Genomic DNA, 19,519 nt, shown 5'->3' on the forward strand with positions numbered 1-19,519 from the left:
GCTGGGAAGCAGAACATGGCCGTGTGGCTGAACCAGGATTAATAATCTATCCAATGTAACAAGATACCCTTGTCAGGACTAACTTGCCTCGAATCTTTATTATCTTTGGTTTAACACTGCCCATATGAGACCGACTCCTCTGCCAAATTCTTTCTGCTGAGGTGATTTATTTAAAGCAAGCGTGGGGTTAGCACTGGTGCAAGGGGACTGACTCCTTCGCCTTTCGCGACACTACGGCTGTCCGTCTCCCCCGGCAACGTCTGGCAAAAGCCGATTGTGAAATGCTCCAATTAAACCTTTGCTTGGCTGAGCCAGCCTTGCTTAAAAGCTTCAGCCAATTAAAAAATATACATTCTTGCGAAAGGGATCTGTAAAATCAAACTCACTCCTCAAGAGAATGTCAACAGCGCCCTCTACAGGTCAGAAAAAAGGACTGCAAGGCCCTACGTTTTAATATCATTCGTGGTTTTAACTCATAGTTGACTGAACGTTACAGTACGTTAGAGAAAAAATAGTATTGGGTCACACTTTCTTTTGATTAGGATCGTCAAAGTTAAGCCACTTATCTCAGGAAAACAATCTCTTGCTTAGAAGTTTAGGTGTTGTTCGATGAATAATGCTTATTTTCTGCAGGTGGGTAGAAGCGTTAGTTTGTGCGTCACAATTTACCCTTTGTTTTTTTATTTTTTTTGGTGGTACACAAAGGTGTTAAATAATTTGCATACATTCGCTTAGGTCAGAGAGCTGACAGATGGTGGACAGCAGGGGTGAAGGGTTTTTTTGCCGCAGAATGTACAGTATGTACATGAGGAACTACTGTCGATAGAGGGAGATGATATAACGGGGGCGGTATAGCACTATAGGCCTGCACTGTTACATTGTGCAAAACTGTGCATATTTATCCTTAAAAAACATTAGTTCCCATACTTGGTATTGGCCAAGGAGAAATGTTACTACTGTACCTCCAAATATAACCGTATCCCTTGATTTCTATTCCTCTTGATCCACAGCTACAATTTTTGCATATTTGCACAAAAGCTCCCAGCCTCAATATCACCTTCAGTAACCCTACCCACTCTCTAACATGGGACTTCGTACTTTTCAATACAAATAATGTATTCCTCCAAGTAGCTGGTATTTGGATACCCTTTGAAAGAGCGATTTGTGTGGTTAAAATATGCATGTCTTCTAAAATCGCTTTGAAACCCATTTGCACAGCAGGATTTAAGAAACATTTCTCATTGCCTTATCGGGAAAACAGAACCGCATTCCCATCAGTACTGAGAGCGAGCGAGAATGAAGGCGCCTGCGTGAGCGTGTGCGAGCGTGCAGCCGTCACACTGACCTTATGGCCTCTTCCACGGACTGGCCCACGATGTTGGAGGAGGGCCCGGACTGGGACAGGGGTGTCAGGCTGATCACCCACTTGACAGGCTTGTAGTACTCACCACTGGAGCTCAGCAGGTAGAAGAGGGTGGTGAGAAAGATCACCTGTAACAGGAGACAGAAAGAGTCAGAACCAAAGGCTGACTGCTCCTCCCACTGTCCCTGTTTAGACCTATGGAGACGTCAGAAATGTGGAGCTTCCTATTTGGATCCACACGAGGGAGACAAACCCCATACAGAAAAGCAAAGGGCCTGCCCAATTAATCTACATAAGACGACACACAGGCATACTTGTGAGACATGTGAGTGGCTACCTACCATGGCAAATGGTACACAAACAGAAGGAGCTAGAGAAGAAGATTGTAAAAACTGGCATTTATTCATAAGGGAAGTTTGGTTTGATATTTTCTTGTTCGAGCATGTTTAGGCAACACAAGATCCAGTCCTGCTCACAAGGCTGAGTTGAACTCATGAATCATTTTACACAGAGAAAGAGAGAGAAAGCGGCACGGGAAAGTGAAAAGTAAATTAAAGGGAAGGAATGGTAAAGATTCATAAATCAACAGGCCCAGGACAGACTGGCACACAGAGTGCTGAAGTACACAGAGACACACCCAGGACAGCGAGTAGCACACAGAGTGAAAGAGGATTACAGACACACCCAGGACAGCGAGTGGCACACAGAGTGCTGAAGTACACAGAGACACACCCAGGACAGCAAGTAGCACACAGAGTGAAAGAGGATTACAGACACACCCAGGACAGCGAGTGGCACACAGAGTGATGAAGTACACAGAGACACACCCAGGACAGCAAGTAGCACACAGAGTGAAAGAGGATTACAGACACACCCAGGACAGCGACTGGCACACAGAGTGATGAAGTACACAGAGACACACCCAGGACAGCGAGTAGCACAGAGTGAAAGAGGATTATATACACTCCCAGGATAGTGAGTGGCACACAGAGTGAAAGAGGATTACACACGGAACCTGGACAGTGCGCAACCCGCAGAGCGGGAGAGAGATCTCACCAGGGACAGGGCGAAGTTGAGCAGCGCCGTGCCGCTGTGGAACAGCACAGTGAGCAGTGTGGTGGTGGTGGAGATCAGCAGGCCCATGTTACGGCTCATCACCACCCACAGGGACTCCAGGATCTGCAGGCCACACCGCAGCACATCACCACACAGTGTACATTAGCACACCATGTTAATATCACTACCAATACATTACCATACAGCTGCCAAACACTAAATACTATCACCCCCCAGCAATACATTACCATACTGCTACCAAGCCCCAACACCACCCCACATTATAACCCCCCAGCATACATTACCATACTGCTACCAAGCCCCAACACCACCCCACATTATCACCCCCCAGCAATACATTACCATACTGCTACCAAGCCCCAACACCACCCCACATTATCATCACCCAGCAATACATTACCATACTGCTACCAAGCCCAAACACCACACCACATTATCATCACCCAGCAATAAACACCCCTAACCATTTGCAATGAATCACGACACTACACAAAGGCATCTGTGCATGTTACTATACTCAAAATGCCACTCAAAATGCAGAAGCATTATATTATGCATTCATACATCATCGTACATAACATGCTACCCCACCACATACATTATCGCGTATAAAATGTTAGCACACACAACACATTAATGCTTTAGCATACACAGGTGTAATTTACCAGCTTGGAGATCAGTATTGAGAAGAAAGCACTTGCACATAGCCTAGATTATAGCCTTGATTATAGACCACGACTGCAGACTTCCTCTGTTATAATCTGAGGATTTTTCTCTGAGTGGGTTCACCAATGCTGGTAAATAATGTATTCATTTTCATATCCGTTTTAATCGTATACAAGTAAAGCAAGATCTCAGTGTGTTGAGATCACATTATTCTTACGGGTTTTTATTTTATTTTCATCACCATGATAAATTGTTGTTCTCATTTGTTCTCAAGTAAATTATCATAAAAACTCACTTTCACTGTGGCAACAATTATTAGGTTAGGATACTGCCTGCTCTGGGAGCAGGCTAAACAACAAGAAAAGAGTCCCTGCTCCTGGGTACCAATGAAACTGCAGCAATCACAGAATTTGGCACTCACTGACAAAAAAATGAAATGCTAGTATATATTACAGCTCACAAACAGTGCCACACAAAACACTGTAATACATGAGCACACATAACGCACTGAATCGCAGTTTTCCTGCTGGTTTCACATAAGCTTTGGAGGTTAGTCCAGGTTTCTAAATGGTGGTGTACAACGTGACATAAAATCCCACAATTCCTTTGTAAACGTGTAGCATGTTACAACCGCTTTCAGGTCCCAAATCGGCAAGCTTGGTTAAGCCTCTCCGACCCTAAAGCCTAAATTCTCTCCAATATGGCATCAGTAATTTGGCGAGAAGGATCCCTCCCCAATGACAAAACAGGACAGAGAAAATCATAATCCGAATAAATAAATTTAAAAAACAATAATAGCAGCCCTACTTCTATTATTAATTAGCAAGGTACATTTCATATTCCATTCCTTTTGCTCCATTTTGCGTTTCCACTTAATTTAGGTTTTCCAGTGATATTTTAAGTTTGCAGAAAAGCAACTTAAATGCTAATTATTTCACCTTGTGTATCGAACATCATGAGAACCTGGATGAAATATGCGACACGTTCGCAGTTCCATCCAGACAGTAGTTTTGCAGAAGCGGGGCTCACCGAGATCAGCGTCTCGATGTTCTCCTGCACGAAGGACGCGATGTCCTGCCAGTCCAGAATGTCGCCCAGCCAGCTGTTCTGCCGCTGGTGGTGTAACCGGTGTATGCGGTTCCGGCCAGTGTGGGTCACGTTCTGCAAAATGAAACGTGAGAGACAACGCTACATTAATATTCATGAATGCTACAGCATGTCCTTCCCACAGCATCAAGCCATTTTGATCTATGTACTGTAATGGCCATAGCACTTCCAATGAAATTCAATACTCAAACTATGTGAGCGTAAGCTCCTCCCTCAGATTATAGGCTTACAATGCTTCCCAAATCCATCTCCCAAAGGGGAGGGGTAGCTCAGAAAGGGGGTCAGGGGGGACCTCTTACCCCCACATTTTTATTGTCAAACTTGACTAAGTTGGGCCAGTTTCTGATTCAGTCTCAAAACCTGACCACGTTCTCTCCCCTCACTTGCAGGATGTGGTCTAGAGAGAAGATAAAATCAGTGCTGCACTGACATTGTCTGAACTAGTAATCTGCACCATGCACCCAATCTCTATTATCTGAAAACAGGAAGTGTAGCTCACTGCTACATCCTTCAACTAACTAAATTATGATATGTCTACTGTACAGACAATACCAGTTTGAAGTTAAGGCTGCATTTGTTTCTCCAAAAAAAAAATGCTTCAGGTGCCCCACAGAAAACCATTACCATCAGTAAGGCAATACAGACCAGTGCTAGCTCTACTGTAGTATTGTGTGGTCTGTAGCATGCAAATTATTCACTAGCTCATGGCTGCAGATCATCTGCACTGTTCCTTGCAAGAGGCACAACCAGCAGGTCCAAATGGGCTATAAAAATGAGGGGGGCAGGGAAGGCCAACGTTCAGCAGTTGTCGTGCTGCTGGTACCTACCTTGACAAACCAGGAGTGGTACAGCCGGTCCCAGAGCTCCAGGACCTGCTTCTCGATGACGGCCGTGTGGTTAACTTTATCGCCCAGCATCTTGTGCAGCTGCGGCAGACAGGGGGAAAGTCAGTCACAGTGCGCAGACAGCCAACCTCATGTATCTCAGTTTCACGTCATAGAGCAGGCCTTCCCCTCTGGTCCAGTGCTAGTATGTCACGTGGCTTTAGGGCAACAGTGAAGACATGAGACACAGAATGTACAGAATAATGACACTCCCTCAGTCCCTAATCTCATCTCGACTGCACAATGCTGTCTGGTTTTAATATTTAAAAAAATATATAGAGGTATTTGTCAATTTGTCATTCCTGGTTTTCAGGAATTTTCATCAAGAAGTGCCTTGCATTCCTAGTCCCATTTTCGCAAGTACATCTTAAACCCATGTTTACTGTTACTACTAAAATGTATGTATTAATTTGTGATGAATGAACAAGGCTGAACTGTACAATTGGTGGTTATTACGTTTAACAGCAACAGAGCGAAAGGTCTTTATTCTACTTAATGCAATTCAGTGATTGATAGCATATTGCAGTTAAAACCATTAATACAACAATTCACAACGCCTTGCTTTCCTAATCACTCATATTTTTCTCGTTATTCACAAAATGTGTTTTTTTTTTTTTACTGAAAATGTTGTGCTAGAACAAATCCAACAAATATGCACAAGCTTTTATACCTGTACCTAACATGGTAATTAATATAAGTGGATTTTCCCTACTTATGGACATCATTAGAAAGTGCTCCTTTCTGAATGAGGACGGTCTTGGCGCAACCAAACCTGAAGGCAAGTGAACACAGCACAGTAGGTGGGGTGTAGGCCCCCATACCTTGTGAGTTATCCACTCTCTCCCGTGCTGATAGACGTTAGTGGCAGCAGAGTTCAGGGCATTCTGGACCACGCGGGCCTCTGGAAGCCAGCTGTGGGAGGGGAACAGACGGGAACAGCGCAGTTTATGGGAGTCAGAAGAGTGGGCAGGAAGCAAACACACAAACAAACCTCATCTCAGAAATTTACAGCGCTGGTTCTCTAGCCCAGCCTTGGTACTGCTTCTCGTTCTGGACATCATCATGAATTATGAGGTGCACTGCGTATAATCAAGTCTTGATTATACACTTAATGCCTAATGAGGGATGACTTCCCCTCTTGATGTCTGAACACTTAATGTCAGAAACAGCATGCAACAAAGAATGAATATCCATTCCAGGCCTTTTAATCAGTTAGCTCAGTTCTCAGATAAGCAATGATTTCATTATTTCATTTTTATCATATGCTTTTATCTTTATGGAAGATTCCTTTAATTAAGTTTTACAAAATTAACTAATAAACTCACGTGTTCAGACACAAAATAAATGACAATTGCAATCAGCATGACCAGCATTTTAATGACCAGTTTATAGACAATGTTATTGGAAAAACAGGTTTTATAATTTTCAAGAGACTGGCTGAAACTAAGAAACTGCATACTCAGGGAGACCCAGGACTGAGCTTGGAGAACCTCTCTGTCCTTGAAGGGGACGTGGATGCGTGTGACAGAATGTATGTATGTAATGTAATGTATGTCTATGTATCATTAACAGCGTTCAGCTTGTGAGTTCATTTCAGGAAGTCCCCCAGTCAAAACCTCCATGTTCCAGTTCCTTCACCCTTTGGTGTCACGCTGAGCCCAAGCCACTGTACTGTAAGCGAATACACAACACGCCCCTAAGCCTTTCACTGGCCAATAGAATTAAAGAGCATAGCAATTCGCTGCATTCTGAAGATGTCTAGGCCAGACGGCCAGGTGATTTGGTTACTGCAGTTGCCACATTGTCTGACATTAAAGGGGCGGGTCCGGCTGTCTGGATCTGATAGCGCGTGCCACGTGTAGGGCACGGCATTTGGAGACTCCGAACGGCTTTAAATGCCACGACCTCGCCCGTCTGACTATTGGACACCCGGGTTCTGCTATTAATACTCTATGAAACACTCTGTCATCGCTCAGTTAGGAACTGCCAAAACCACCCTGTAAAGTGGAACTGTCTCACACTGCCAGAAAATGAGCTCTAAGGCCTAAATGTCACGCAGCAGATGGGGTTTTACGGCTCAACCGCGGGGACCTTGGCAGAGCCCGGGAAAGGCGCCTAAAGTTGATCGGAGACCACATCAAACCGGGGAAAATGGCTGGTTGAACGTAGCAAACATTTTATAACTTGTAAATTGTTGAGGGCCATTTACTTTGCGTTCCTGCGCTGCATACTAAGCACAAGCACTCCTCCTGAGTTCCACTTTCACACCTTATTGACTCTTTCCTCCCAGACGTTTCACAGTAACGGCAAGCTTCAATTAAAAACACATAATTGGGTTTAACCAACAACACTTAAAGGAATAGTCATAGGTTTAGTCACTTAAAGGAATAGTCACTAGTAAATAGTCCACTACTAGGGACCAAGAAGCCAGTGATCACGTTGAATATGATCTGATACAGTCGCTGCAGGTAAGACCTTCTCCTAGGACGGGAGAAAGTGCAGGAGGAGGAGGAGCCTGTGTCTTACTTGGCCCACTCTGGGTGGTTTGAGACGGTCTCGTTGATCAGGTTACTGGTGACTTCAATGATGTGGACGCTTTCATGGTGAACCTGCAAAGCCAGACGAGGGAGCAGAGAGCATCTGTTCAATAACACGCCAAGCACAAATTTCAGACAGCAAATTGGATTTCACCGGCACATCAGGAGCTAAAGCCTGGACTCAATCTAACTACAAAGAGCATCACCCCCATCTGTAAACAAGTGTTGAGTCTTTCTGTATAATCAATAGTGCTCAATATTTTCCGTGGTTACAAATCCCATCATATTATCTATTTAAATTTAACTTTATAATGGGTAAGAAACTGGTCTTGTAATCTGAAGGTCATAGGTTCAATTCCTGGGTAGGACACTGCCATTGTACCCTTGAGCAAGGTACTAAACCTGCATTGCTTCAGAATATACCCAACTGTATAAATGGATGCAATGTAAATGCTATGTAGAACGTTGTGTAAGTCGCTCTGGATAAGAGCGTCTGCTAAATGCCTGTAATATAATGTAATGTTTAAGTTGGATCCAGCAGGTTATTAAATAACATATCCACCTGTGTGGATATGCACCAGTTTGTTGTGCTTTATGCTCTTCTGTTAGCTTATGATTCTGCAAGATACATGTTCCCTGCAGGGAGCATAAAATCTTCATTGCATGACTTGGTGTTGCATGAAAAACACATGACTTGCTTTAGCAAGCATATCAAACCACAAAGGACCACACATTCTAACCGCAGGTTAAGAAAAAAGCCCTTTGTGGTTACGTATTTCTTGTACGTTTCATCTACAGTAAACCACTGTAATGAAAATGCATACAGGAAGAGGGAGACCTCACCGTCTATTTGAATGTGCAAATGGCCATGGAAATGCTGTCACAGACATCAATAGGGACACTGAATATTCTAATAACAGTTCCTGTGCAATCAGACGCTGGAACAAAAGTATTTTCCTAAAAGCAAACTTCAAATGTACAGCACAGCACTATACTATACTCTGCCCAAAAAAATGGTACAATTCATTCCATATAAAAAATTCACCAGAAGTTTTTCCAAGGGATCTATGGGTTTGGGTCAGTAGTTTATGGTGCATGTGGTTGCCTTCATGGAAATTATCAGTGCTATAGTGTGCTTTGCTGTGCTGTGCGATTCTATGGTATGCTATCCTGTGCTGTGCTGTGCTTTGTGATTCTATGCTAAGCTGTGCTGTGCGTTTCTATGCTATGCTATCCTGTGCTATGCTGTGCTATGCTGTGCTATGCTGTGCTGTGCTGTGCTGTGCTGTGCTGTGTGTGGCACTGGCTATACTGGCTGGCTATACACAGTACCATAGCAGTCAGGAGCAGAGCCATCAGCAAGGTGCCTGTCACAAGGAGGAAGATGATGAAGATGCTGATGAGTTTGTCAAGCGAACGCTCCAACCAAACAATCATCTGTGGGGAGAGAGAGAGAGAGAGAGAGAGAGAGAGAGAGAGAGAGAGAGAGAGAGAGAGATGGAGAGGGAGAGGGAGAAAAATAGACAGAGGAGAATTGCAAGGTGGAAAGAGAAAGGAGAAAAAAAGAAGAGAAAAAAGTAGCAATAAAAGGGGAGAGGCATAGAGGGAGAAAAAAGGAAAGAAAAGGAAAACAGATCGAAGAGAGACAGAGATGTCAGTCCTCAGTAAACCGGAATGATGCATTCAGACTCACAAGTGTAGCTGGACTCATACAGAAGCCTGTGATCCACTTCTCCCCTCATGCCTGGGAAACAGCAGTCTATCACAAGACCACCTGCAAGCCAGCCATCTGGCTCTATCTAGCACTGAGACTATGCTATCTGCATGTATGTGCTGTCTGTGGTACAGCTAGCCAAATTAGCCCTCTGACTCTCTCTTTCACCAAACGTGAATTTAATTTCACGTTTCTCATCAAATTGAGTTTTTTTTCCACACTGCATTTGTGTAATAATACAAAATGACCTTATAAATAGGATAGAATTCCAAATCAATGGATGAAAAAATGATGAATGAAATTGTATGATCTTTTGTGATAGACTGCCTCTTCAACCCAAGTTTCTCTATGACTGCCAGCATCACAGACTCTTTTGAAGTCCCACTTGCATGCCCACTTCTGGTTATGGTACCAATGGACAGTTTTTTTGACCATGTAAGTGGATTACCAGTTGTTACCATGGGTGGGGATGTCACAGGTAGTATTAGTAGCAGCAGCCCCCCTGTTGTTTTCCTGTATGTGCCTGTTAAAGAATGAACAGTGTGAAATGTTGCGTGAAAGCGTTCCCGTTCTGTAACAGAGCCCCAAAATCTGAGCAATATCCATGCAGACCGTCTGAATCTTTCATTCGAGTGCTTGTAATACCGATTCCAACATAAAGGTTCTTAAAAGGGTATTTAAAAAATCATAGATGCGCCAGACCGATAATTCATTTGTTTCCTGCATTGAAGGGCCTTCTCTCAGTAATGCTGTGTACATAAAACTCATGGCTATTTATTGTGGGGTGATTCACACTGGACCTACTATACCATTATCAATTTAAAGTCACTATAAAGCTACTTATGGAGACAACCAAAGGGGATATTGACTCAATTCACATATATTGCACTATCAAGCAATGTTAACAATTCCAAACCAGTCAAAAACACAGCTCATAAACAGCAAAAGCTCACACGGTGTTATCTGCACTGCCATTGATATTAAGAGTCAGGAATAAATCGGTGTAACAGTAAGTGAAAACAAACGTGCCCTTTCCTCCGGCCATGCTTTGGACTAAAGATGGATTCCTGTGTGAGCTTTGCCCCTGTTTGTACCTTAAAGGCAGCAGGTCACGGACGGAGGCCCGCTACCCTTCATCATCGAGCGGCCTCCTCCAATCAGAGCTCGATACAGGAAAACAGCAAACCACAATGCTCGTCACCCAGGGGCCCCCCGTCTTAGCCACTCCCCCCCACCCCACCAACTCTATCAACAATGGTCTAAAAAGGCATCCAATCAGCTGTCTACATGCATTTCAGCTGCGCAAAGCCAAACAGCTTTCATACAGAGGGCAGGAAGCTATGGAAGGTTCAAGAAAGAGTGGGAAAAAATTGGCTTAAAACAGGGAGCATGAGGAGCAGGCATTGCTGGATGTGCACCCAGAGGGCGAAGGTCACACATGCGTGGTGAGCAGGGTGTTCAAAACAATGTGACGCAGGGAGGGGATGCTGGGGGTCAAAGTACGGTAAAGGGGCGGGCCGTCTCGTGAGGGGTCAGTTTCGAGAGGCTGGAAAGAACCTCACAGCAAGGTTTGAAAACAAAAAGGCACCAACAAGCAATGTGCTCCACGACCTCACTACTGCTCTGAACAGCCATGCTCTAAGAAAGGAAGATGAGGACACTGAACAGCCAGTCAAATCTTGTCTTTTTTATTTTTTAGAAAGTCCTCCACTATTTTCTCGCAACTGCGAAAGAGGGACTATATATAATCACTTGATTTTTCAAAAAAAAAAAAAATCTTTTTTTGTTGCTTGTAACATTATGGTTTGCAGGAGGGTAGAGATGCTGTCGATATAGTGGTCTGATTAAAAGACAGGAAAACCTTCGATAGCTTGCAGTGCTAATGCTGGCAGAACGTAAGGAAGCGGGGGGGGAGCCCAGGATTTTAGCAGCAGTTCTGAAGGGGGGGGGTGTGAGAATAAGATGACAGTGGATGGACACAGCCTCAGTCAAAGCCTCTAGTGGGTGCGCAAACTGTCACTCGTTCCACTCTCTCGCTCTCTCTCTCCGCTACTGCAGACTACAACCACCTGGTCATTACCTGCTTGTTAAGCCAATGCCACAGCTTTTGGGAGGGAGACAAGAAGACATTCAAGGGCATTATTGGAGAGAACAAACATGAGTGCAAGTAAGAAGCAGAACATCACATGTTTTCAGGTAGAAGAGGGCAGCCTGCTTGTATGGGTGTGGGGTGGGGGGGGCATAGAGAGTGTTAAAGAATGTGGAAAAGACTAAGATATACATGTGAGCTGGAAAACCTCAAGAGAAGTTTGAAACAAGAAATGCTTCTTCTTTTTGCTAAAAATGTAATGGTGGAAGAGAAAGGGGGGAAAGAAGGGAGACAACAATGTCACATATTTAAGGCTGGTCAACTTTTCTTAAAATGACAGGAACACGTCAAGGGAAAAACCTAGAGATTCTGCCAGCAAGTGTAACTCTGACTGCTTCATGGTGTGGGTCCATAAAGAGGTAGAAGAGAGGGGTCAAGCTAAATGAATCAGAATGCAGAGATGTGTGAGTGGGCAATAATCGCTGTTCAAAGGCAACAGCGCTCAGTCTACACATCAAAAGGCAGAAACAAGCACAACAGTACTTTGACTCAGATTCAGAGTCCATCTCAACAGAAAACATCAAAATCAAGAGCATACAACCGACTGAAACAGAGATCCTTTACAGTCGTGCCAGCAGCAGGCAGATTCCCATCAAAGTGCCACATTCACTGTGCAGCCTCCCTAGATTATTTACCGACCCATCAATATACCAGTTCGGCCATTTTTGATGCAGTTTAAAATGCTATAATATTGTACCGCCTCATATTCCTCTGTACTGCACTATTCAGATAGGCTGTCCGGGGGGGAGGGGGAGCACATGCTCACAAGGACTGTGCCAGGCTGAGGGATATGACACAGGAACCCGTGCATGCACCAACATCTCAACGGTTCTCCGGATTCACATCCGAGAGCTCAAGAAAAATTCCACACATTTAACAGTAGGAAATTCTAGCATCCCAGTGACGGCTACAGGGGGCAACAGTGAGGCAACCATGGGAGAAGAGAGGGGCAACCGTGGGGCAACAGTGAGGCTACCGTGAGCCTGGGGTTTCAATCAGAACCGTGGACCAACCAAAAATCACAATCACAGATCCGGCATTTGTGACAATAGGCTCAAAGAATGTGGTACCAGTGTTACTATAATCTGCGATTAGGGACAGGATCCTGGATTTGAATGTCTGTGAGGAGGCGTTACCTGTTACCAGGGCGAAGCAGCGAAGGTGGGCCTTCCAGCCAATGGCCAGAGCCCAAGCGGCTACAGCGAGCTGTGGCTGTTACTGGGGGCAGGAGTCAGGCTGCAGAGCGGGCGGCGCCATCATTGTCAGCGGCGTTCAGACAGGGTTAAGACACACTGTGGCAGGTCCACTTATCGGTTCCAGATCAGAAGAGGGTAATCCCGTTTCAATAGATGCTTAGTTTACGGTTCGGAAACCAAAAGTGGACCCGTGTCACATTCTGTCTTAACCAGATTTTAAATATCCCTGGACAGAGGGGACTGGGGTTGAGTTGACGGCATCTACGGTCAGAGAGGGAAAGCAGGCGATTACCTTGGTGTCCACTCTGAGTAGGAACTGGGCCAGGCCTTTGATAGGCCCAGGCAGCAGGGCTTCCTGCCGTTCCCTGAAGAGCTGGCCAATCACGGCCCACCACGATGTCAGGGTCCTCTTGGCGAAGCCCTTGAACCCGAATCGCACCAGCAGCTTCTTCAGCACCCAGACTGTGAACAGCAAACAGAGTCGTTTAGAAGAACAGGAATGTGATTTGCCAGGGGCACCCTTGTGTTATTCAAAGTGAGGCAAGTAGATGGCATAGCAACCCATGTAGGCAACAGCCAGTCTGCAGGCAACAGCCAATCAATGTACACTTTCCATATAAGCTTTCTATGGTCTACAGAAATACATCACAGGATGTGAACATATCCATAAATTTAAATAAAAGAAAACCATTTTTTTTTAACTGAGCAAACCTCTTCAAAAGAACAAGCGTGTGAGTGCCTGTGTGTGTGCGTGTTCATATGCATTAATGTGCACGTGTTAGTGAGGGAGTAGATATTCGTGTGGGTTTGGGGTGTGCGCGGTACATGAACATTACCAGCCACAGGAATGGGGAGGAGCTTCAGGATCCACAGGTTGAGCCAGATCTGCACCAGGACGATGGCCCACACCAGCAGCACAAAGTATATGTCGCTCGCCTTCTCCTTGTGCAGCATCGCGCGAAACTCCGGGCGGGGTCTCTGACTGGGGGCGTCGACATCGTCTGCGGCAGAGGGGACACGCGCCACTCAAAGCCTGACCATCACAGGTTTTAAGTCATAAGCGATACGCAGTCACAATCGCAGATTTACTTTTTACAATTTCAATTTACTGACGCACTTCCAATCAGGTTCAACGGAACAGCACCCCCACGCTAACAAAGGTTAAATACGTGTACTTAAAATGCACTTCATCAAACCAAGTACAGCCGGATTGTCTCCCTGTTCTGAATTCAAGACAAACACTGGTTTCGTTATCCTTAATAAATAGTGTGCTTTCGTATCCAAAAACGAGGCTTTTCACCACCCATTCCTATCAGCGTTATTGCCTTTTGTGGCCATGTTTTTCCACATGATGTCATTTTGTAGTTCTGCTGACTCACCATTAGATGTTGCTGTGGAGCTCTGCTGCTCCGGTCCCAGTCTGAGGTTACTGCAGGAGATGGCCATGTAGATGGTGTTGGCAGCGAAGGAGAGGACCTGCCCTGACAGCTCCCCTACGGTGTGGAGAGAGGAACTGTTTTTCTTACGCCTGACATAACAATTTCCTGCATCTAAAGAGCTGCTAAATGAGCTGAGGTGGGCAGAGAGGGGTATATCACATACGCCCAAAGGGTTTATTTATTTGTTGGTTTGTTTATTGGTGGATTAATGGGCAGGCAGTGTGGATTTGTGGTTACTGAAACATAACATCTGCCTATGTGAAATGAAGGGCAAAAAAAAAGCACTGTGCCATACCATTCTGCTAATTAAATAAGACATAAACCAAGGAAGCATGTAAATACATGTTCTGAAACACACCAACAGGATTTTTAGGAACAAAAACCAAAATATATAATGTCCTCCTGGAGTGGTACATCACCTTTTCCATACAATGTAGAGAGGCAATTCCCAGTAACTTTGTCTCGTACTTAAAGTGTTCACTAAGTCATTAGGGCAAAACGCACACTTACTTTTTCCAAATGTATAAACAGGAACATATTCCACAAAGTAGTGGGCACTTGCTTTCAGGATTTTAAAACTCATTTAAAATCTCAACAGAATAAAATATCAGAGCATATATCAGACATATATATCAGCATTTTCTGGAGTTTTTATGTACATTATATATTTTGACCGCACTGGCCTCTAGGACACAAATGCCCACGCTTAAAGCAGACAGTGATTGGACGACAGCAGAGGGCAGCTGTGCTGCTGTTGCGCTCACCCTGGCTCGACGCCTGAGGTTTCTCCTGCAGGGAGCCAATGATGAGGAGGCTGGCCACCACCACAAAGACTGGCACCCTCCAGGACCCAGTCAAAGATACTGGGCAGGGAGAGGGGGAGTGGCACAGGGAACAGCAGAGGGAAAGAGGGAGGGAGGAGAGGGAGAGCGGCACAGGGAGGGAGGGAGAGAAAGGGAGAGTGGTAGAGGGAAGGAGGGAGAGAGGGGGATGAAGGGGAAGGAGCAGTAAAGGAAATACAATGATATCAGATGTAGGACGCCTGTTAGAGATTTCTAAATTCCCATATATCTTAGAAAGCTATGTTTTTTAATGTCCTACTAACAGAATGCACATAAAGCTCAGCTCAACGTAATCTGGATGATAGGAGCAACCTAAAAGCCTGTCATGTACTAAATGACAGCAATATGACATGTATTTCAAAAGACATTCTGAATAATTTCAGACTCTGGTTGCATCAATACAAAGCACAGATTGTGCACACTAACAGCTCACAACATCACACAATAATCAGGAGACGCCTGAAAAGCCCTCCACATTCTAGCATTTCAACCATCAGGGTTTAACATTTACTAGCCAACATTCAGGGGCAGGGGCAGTGTACTTTCTACGTATATCTATTCTACTTCACATTATGTTCTGGAGACCTTTAGCCAGCGCTATTAGCCAAATGCTCCTACTCCATAAAGCTCTCTTTCCTCATGTGGGGGCCAATGACCTCCCAGCATCACAGAGCACACAGTGCACGAGGCCCCATAGGGCAGCTCTGATAGTGGAAGTGATATCAGTTAAACACAAGCACAAGATAACAGGAAAACGTGAGACGCTGGCCTTGGGAACATTTCAAAAGACAACCTAAATATGGCCATTTCATGTGTAAAAGATTGTGTATTTATTGTTACTATCAGTTGTGACCCTATTGCATCAGCATAGTGCATTGCCTTAACCTGTCTACACACACTCTGGATAAGAGTGTCTGCTAAATGCCTACATGTAAATGTAAAATGTAAACGAGTGGTTGCTATGAGCGTAGTCAGTCAGTGTTCATGGCCACTATGACTGTGATCAGTCAGTGTGTGATCATCACGACCATGCTAAGTCCAAGTGTGATCGTGAACCAAAAACCGTCAGTAAGAGGCGGAGACTGGTAATCCGCCCCGGCCCCCTCGCTCACCCATGTAGAACAACAGCGCAATCCACACAGGCACTGACAAAGCCCGCAGGTAGACCTCCATGCCGGGGGTCCACTTGAAAGCCACCGCCAGCACGTAGCCCAGTACAAGAGTGCCAACCTAGGAGACAGAGCGTACACTCACGCACAATGCGGGGACATCAAAGGCCGGCACTGGTGCCAGGTGAGAGGTGACTAATGAATGGAGAGATATCCCACAAGCACTTCCATGCTCCCACGTGGACTTCAGTGGCTGCACGGCACAGGCATGTTTCAAACAAGTACGTCTTCATTAGGTGTCCTGCCACATCAAATTGTTGCCTTGCTTGTGCAGTTAATAATTCCACAGCGTGAGGGATATTTATCCTTCTAGAAAGCACACACCCACAGCACTTGACTCCTGACTTACAGCCAGTTGACACCAAAGTCAAAACTGAAATTGTTTCACAGTTCAGTTCTCTCTCTAAATAAATAAGTTTTAATTGCCATTCACACAATGCCCTTTCAAAAACAATTAAACTGCTTAAATAAAGCCATCAAAGATGACAAGCAGATCTCTGATCATAGCACCATTTAAAATTTCTGAAAGCAAATTATAGCTATTTATATTCTGAGGACGGCATAGTAGCCCTTAAAAGGAAAGCCTAACAAAGCCTTCTAATTATGAAGTACAAACCATTTAAACATCTCCATTCCGTGCGAGAAAGTGTACTTTCAAGGTGTAATGTAGTTAAGTAGAATGATGGTTGGACACTACTTTAATTTACAACATCCACTTTATCCAGGTGGCCTCCTTCACAAGCAGTATTTTATTCATATGACAGCTGTTTAAGCTAACATGGAAAACCTTCAAACTAATTATTGCAAAATCTCTGAGAGGGTTATGTAATGGATTTGGTTAGGAAAGATTATTAACTGTAAAAGTGATATTAAAATGTTCACAAATTTAGGAACTGTAATTCTGCATTGAATGAAAGTATTACTTGCATTAATGTAGGGCTATTTTAAGTTTTAAATATTAAATAATAAAACCGGGTAATCAACATATCACTAGAACATTTATTTCTACAACCAGTTTAGTAAGGGCGTCCCAATCACCTCTCACATTTTTCCCCCTAGAAGTTACATTTTCTTCTGGGCCTTCGTCAAATACATAAAATGTAGACCTTGCACTGAGCATTGCCCACTCGTCTACCCTCGCTACTATTGAGATTTAAATACATGGAGGTGTGTCTAATTTCGGCGTAATGCTTGCAGTTTTTCCATCAGTGGTGAAACCAGGCTCGATATATTGATCAGGTATAATTTTGTCGCAACATCCATGCTCACAGTCACACCACTTCGGTCAGTTTGTGACACTGAGGTGGGTACCCCTCTATTTAAGATGTGAGATCATAAATATGCTATTAGAATTTTCTTAACTAAACATTCTAATGCTGATATAACAATCACTACTAGTCATTGAAAACAACTGAGCTATAACACTAAATTTTCATAAAAGCATTCCAAAGAAATAACTCTTCAAAGGGTAAATATTCTACTTTGTGCGTTGGGTTCAGGTCTTTGTCATGACTCATGCCATTGTTAACCGGCTGCCATGTAGTAATATTCATGGCTAGCGAGTAAACGATGGCATTTACAGTAGCAGTTGAGAGGGATCGTCGATTTCTATTTTTGGTCAACTGCACTGCGCAGATCGAACAACTGAAATAAGCCCTTCCTTCTCTGACCAGCTTGACGCTTAGCCAGTTCCGTTTAACGTGGCGTTCACTTCAGTAACAATACTTTCTCACAACTTCCATTTAAAGTCACAATGCGCTGCAAGTGTTTACATTTAGAGAAATCTGAATGCGCCACAAAGGTTTACATTTGGAGAAATGTGAAGTATTAGGCTACAGAAAGGTGTCATTGAGCACGACATGAACTTTGAGTATTTTAACATTATAGATGTTAAAAACCACTTAATAATGTTTGTAATACATATCTAACGTCAATATCGTGATTGTAATTAATTAAGTCCACCCTATGTTATTTCTATGTTCTTTTCCTAAAAAGAGACTATTGTTTTGCTGAAAAGGGGGCGTGTCAATTGGGTACTCACCCACATAGCATTGAAGTAATCCAGCGTGCAACTAATGATAGCACAGGCGTGGCCGATTATCACCTGCATACCAATAACGCTCCAGAAGTAGTACAGAAAACAGAGGAGTGGAACCCCTGCCCCGATCGCCAGCAGCACCTTGAGACGTTCCATGACTAAAGCCCCCAGCGTCTCCACACCATAATTCACGAACCACACGGGAAGCAGCAAGGTGCCCAACAGTATCGGCGTCCCAGTGTCCTGCAGTCCACTGAGCCAAGAACGACCGATTCGAGCTAGAGAGTATTTAAAAGGGTGTAAAAAAGTGCCACAGAGAACGGCCCAAAGAAGCGGTCGTAGAAAGGCCTCCAAGATAAAATAAACCAATACAGCAGCTCCACAGCATATAGCTACGAAGATCATAGCCCCGGTGTTGTAGAAGGCCTGTTTAATGTTTTTGTCAAATTTGAGTGCCAGCGGTGGCTGACTGAACAGCTGGCTGACCATGCCTGACACCGCCGGGTGCACTGTCTCGTTGAAAGTCACGAAGGGTTGGCGCTCATTTTGCGGGCTATCTGGAGATGAGGCTGGATCTACGGCACTCCCCTGCCCGGTGTCCTCTTCGTCTGCCATTTTCACAGGCTGGTCTGCAGCTGTGCCTACAACAACCACACTGAGGTTGTGAATCGAGTGCTGACGCAAAGAGTTGTGGGAGATGTAGTTCTTATTCCAAAAGTACAATGGCCAGCCCCAGTAGAGAAAGTATTGCCCAGAAGGGAAAGTATTTTTTGTTGTGCTAAACGTAAAATACACGTGTGACTGTAATTTGAACTGAGGAGTTCTATTTTGAGTTCATATAGTTCTTTAGCTTGTTTCGAGCATTTTGTTTGCAATTTTGTTTTTGGGAATCTCAACGAATGCTATTTTAACCAACAATAGTCAGCGAATACATTCGTGCGTTGCGACATTCAAAGTAACATTCAAAACAATCACATTGACTGTATTCCCATGTTTCCTCTGTTTTTACAGATACTCTGATACTATACTATTGCCTGTGCATGAAAATGACTGGATGGACATATTTCACGTTGGCGGATCTCTGCTAACATCTAGAGGACAAATAAGGTATAGGCTAGGTCCTAGATCTCGTTCTGTAGGTCATGTCCTAGCTACTGTTTTATTATTATTAATAAAATTTGAAAAGTAAGCATGACTCCTATCTATATGCCATTGCCTACTTTAGTCTTTCCATTCATTGTTTGTTGTGAAAATAAGCATAAGTTAATAAACCGTGAATAGACCTCTCATTAGCATGACAAAGTAATGTCACCCAATGGTCAGTTGTTCAGATGTGCG

The 19,519-nt window shown here is 44.2% G+C and overlaps 1 protein-coding gene and 1 long non-coding RNA gene across 3 annotated transcripts in view; one reads left to right on the forward strand and one right to left on the reverse strand.

Moving 5' to 3' along the window:
• tmem245 (transmembrane protein 245) overlaps positions 1–18,847 on the reverse strand; it is a 31,353-nt gene extending 12,506 nt beyond the window's left edge. The window contains exons 1-14 of one of the 2 annotated variants that reach the window (XM_064339651.1): positions 18,185–18,847; positions 16,087–16,204; positions 14,897–14,995; positions 14,073–14,186; positions 13,530–13,694; positions 12,986–13,155; positions 11,429–11,452; positions 8,967–9,071; positions 7,624–7,706; positions 5,919–6,009; positions 5,041–5,139; positions 4,136–4,267; positions 2,420–2,542; positions 1,346–1,491 (exon numbers count right to left, since the gene is read on the reverse strand). In XM_064339651.1, the coding sequence (XP_064195721.1) occupies positions 1,346–1,491; positions 2,420–2,542; positions 4,136–4,267; positions 5,041–5,139; positions 5,919–6,009; positions 7,624–7,706; positions 8,967–9,071; positions 11,429–11,452; positions 12,986–13,155; positions 13,530–13,694; positions 14,073–14,186; positions 14,897–14,995; positions 16,087–16,204; positions 18,185–18,796 (2,081 nt within the window). In that variant the 5' untranslated portion in view covers positions 18,797–18,847. The remainder of the gene's footprint in view (positions 1–1,345; positions 1,492–2,419; positions 2,543–4,135; positions 4,268–5,040; positions 5,140–5,918; positions 6,010–7,623; positions 7,707–8,966; positions 9,072–11,428; positions 11,453–12,985; positions 13,156–13,529; positions 13,695–14,072; positions 14,187–14,896; positions 14,996–16,086; positions 16,205–18,184) is intronic. The other variant, XM_064339661.1, reaches the window with a different exon arrangement.
• LOC135257184 (uncharacterized) lies at positions 18,732–19,376 on the forward strand. Its single transcript, XR_010330613.1, has 2 exons — positions 18,732–18,841; positions 19,193–19,376. It is a non-coding gene; the product is annotated as an uncharacterized LOC135257184 (long non-coding RNA).
• The last annotated feature ends 143 nt before the right edge of the window (positions 19,377–19,519 follow it).

This window comes from Anguilla rostrata, chromosome 1, assembly GCF_018555375.3.
Source record: "Anguilla rostrata isolate EN2019 chromosome 1, ASM1855537v3, whole genome shotgun sequence".
Classification (NCBI taxonomy): domain Eukaryota; kingdom Metazoa; phylum Chordata; class Actinopteri; order Anguilliformes; family Anguillidae; genus Anguilla; species Anguilla rostrata.